Here is a 3,049-nt window from a genome sequence, read left to right on the forward strand (position 1 = left end):
TTCATTTGGCCTCTCTTCTACCGTATGTTCTGTATAATGAATATATATATGTATAAATATGTATTTTGCCCTCTTTCAAAGCCTCTCTCCCCATTATCAATGATAATGTGGAGAGTTTGAGGGCTTTTTCCTTTAAAAGCAATTATGATGATGTGCACCCTTTGCTCCTGAGTCCTGCCACGGCAGGCACAGACGAGCCCTGCTGCTGCGACGTGACAGCTCTGTCTGGCTCTGCAGGGCTCTGGCACTCAGAGCTCCACGAAGTCATCACTGGAAACAACCTTGATGGTGATGTGACCTGGCACCTCCGCTGCCTCCCGCCCGCCTCTCCCTCGGAGCTGCAACGTCTGCTGCTCTCCAGGGTCACTGGGGGAAGCTGCCAGCACTGCCTGCCCCAGGAGCTGGTCACACAAGATGTTACTGTTCCAGACCTAGAGACAAGGGAACAGAAATAAACCAAGCTGAAGCAGTGCTGCTCTCCCACTCCACCTGAAAGGATTGTGCTCAAGGAGAGTCACTCCCATTAACCCCCTGAAAAAGCAGTGAGGAGTGGGGATTTTTAGCTAATTGTCAAGAGAGCATGTGGGAGATGCTGGATTTGCATGCTTACATACACTCTGCAAATAAGGAGCAAAATGCAGGTTTTTGCTTTCTAGGTCACAGACTGCCTAGAAGAGGAATAAAAATTACCTGTTTGAGCTCATCAGCAGTAAAACCTACCTGAAATCAGACTGTCTGTGCTGCTCTGCCTGCCTGAGCTCAGCTCTGCTCCTCTGACATTGTTGAGCCCAGCCCACACTGCTAAACCAAGGACAGTGGCAGTTTTGGATCCTCGGACACGTCATTAGTCACTCCTCAGGATGGGGTTGGGCATATAACAAGCAGCAGCTGAAATGATGTTGATGGTGGGGTTTGCTGCTACTCTCCTATGACTGTCCTGGTTTGGGCTGTGAAGGTCATTACTACCTTTCAGCTACCCTAAAAAAGTCAAAGTGTTTGAGCTGCAGCTGCAGAGAGATGGGTGAGTCCCATGTGCAAATCCAGTCTTTCCTAGGGATTAGGCAATCCTGCACACGCTAAGAACATAAACCATCTCCCATCAGCTTTGTATGAGTTCCCTCTAATCCATAACTACAGTCCGTGGCTTGTGGAATAACACTGCTATCATCCTCCTCCTGTTTACAATATTTGGAGGAAATCTGTACTGCAGTACTATGCACCAGAACTGCACTGAGCAGTGACAAGTCAGAAATTTATCTCTTGCAACACAGTGTTTTAAAGCTATTTCCCTTCCTGCCGCTTACTGATTCCCAGGTCCATTTTTAGATCTCCCTGCACTGATGAAGAAGACACACTCCTAAGTACTTGACTAATACTAAACAACTGTGTGTATCAACCTGAAATGCTGTTCCACTCTCCCAAAGTTTTCCTGGACTGCATCATCTCAATACCAAGATCTGTTTCTCCAGCTAGTGCCGAGTGCTGTGGTTTAGTTCCACAGGACTAGAATTCAAGGTAAAAACCTTCTTAGTGTTGGTCTTAGCTTTGGTTTTGTTTTCAAACACTGACTCTGGACAACACTTGGCTTTTCTTTGTCTGTTTCATTAGATACCACATGAGGCAAAAGGTAATTTTGCAAATTCTTTCAAAGCCCTGGAATGAAATATGCTTTCTGATTCCTAAGTGCCAGTGTTTATGGAGCAAACCTAGACTAGAGAACCTGCAGCACAGCTCCAGGCATAGCCCAGTAAGGGAAGCAGAGGTTCTCACACTTCTCTCCTGAGTATCAGCCATATGCAGGAAGAGTTGGCACACCTGAAGCCCAGTGATGCTACTGTGCTCCCTCCCTGCCCGCAGCAGCCCACCCTGCATGGTTGGTCTCACCTGGATAGTGATAGGACTGTCAATGTTCTTCCTGTAGAAAATTACTTGTGTGTTGAAGATGGGACTGGTTGTATTGTGCTGCACAGGGGAACGCACAGTTTCGTTCTCACATTTGATAAGCACGTAGGGATCTGCTCCTAAAATGCAATCAGCAGCACAACTCTTAGGACATAGAATGTCAGCAGGGACCTGCCTAGAAACCCAGCAGAGACAAACCCCTCCTGCGCCTGGCAGCACCAGAGCACGTCCCATTCACTGCTACCTGCCCAAGTGAAAACACAGAGTCACAGAATGGTTTGGAAGGGACCTTAAAGTTCATCTAGTCCCACCCCTTGTCATGGGGTGCCCTGGCCACTAGACCAGGTTCACTAGACCCGTTCAACCTGGCCTTGAACACGTCCAGGGATGGGGCAGTTACAACCTCTCTGGGAAACCTGTGCCAGTGCCTCACTACTCTCACAGAGAAGAATTTCTTCCCAATATCCCACTTAACTCTGCCCTCTGTCAGTGTGAAGCCATTCTCCCTTGTCCTGTCACTCCAGGCCCTTGTCTCAAGTCTGTCTGCAGCTCTCTTGGAGCCCCTTTAGGTACTAGAAGGGGCTCTAAGGTCTCCCTTGGAGCCTTCTCGAAGATGAACAATCCCAACCCTTTCATTCTGATAACAACAGTGTGCTCAGAGTTGGAAATCAAGCACCATTTGCTTTTAGATCACTGAATGCACACCTCAGTGCCCACCCTTAGAGTGACTAGCTGGAAAGGGCTGTCTGCTGTACTCAGGTGTGAGTATTAGCATTAGGAGGTAGTTTTCCAGAAGCAGTTTCTCTTCCAGAAAGCACAATATTGTCAAAATACAAAACCATTTTGTAAGAGTGCGCTGGGTTCAACAAAGATTTCTGTGGGAAACTGTCAAAGCAAATCCTTCTGATAACAAGAATCGAATAGTCAAAGCAAAGAGTAGGATAGGGGATAGTCAGGTAGAGAGCACCTGAATAAACAAGAAGAGAAAGGTTGATTAATAAGGAATTGTCTTAGTTTATTAAGCATGAAAAGGGTAGAACTTAGGGCATTATTTTAGCTTAGGTAGCGTAAAACAAGGAAGAAAAACTAGATGCAGCTGGACTCATGACCTAGCAATATGTGCCAAACTCAAAGGTCAAGCTGATGA

General features: G+C 46.8%; 1 protein-coding gene across 1 annotated transcript in view; it reads right to left on the reverse strand.

Moving 5' to 3' along the window:
- Positions 1-248: 248 nt before the first annotated feature.
- The window catches only part of LOC103797840 (calpain-5-like), a gene marked incomplete at its 5' end in the record, with an annotated part of 24,381 nt that continues 21,580 nt past the window's right edge, over positions 249-3,049 (reverse strand). The window contains 2 exons of the mRNA XM_009070075.1: positions 249-431; positions 1,885-2,021. Of these exons, the coding sequence (XP_009068323.1) occupies positions 249-431; positions 1,885-2,021 (320 nt within the window). The remainder of the gene's footprint in view (positions 432-1,884; positions 2,022-3,049) is intronic.

The sequence above is a fragment of the Acanthisitta chloris genome, unplaced genomic scaffold (assembly GCF_000695815.1).
Source record: "Acanthisitta chloris isolate BGI_N310 unplaced genomic scaffold, ASM69581v1 scaffold10662, whole genome shotgun sequence".
NCBI lineage: Eukaryota > Metazoa > Chordata > Aves > Passeriformes > Acanthisittidae > Acanthisitta > Acanthisitta chloris.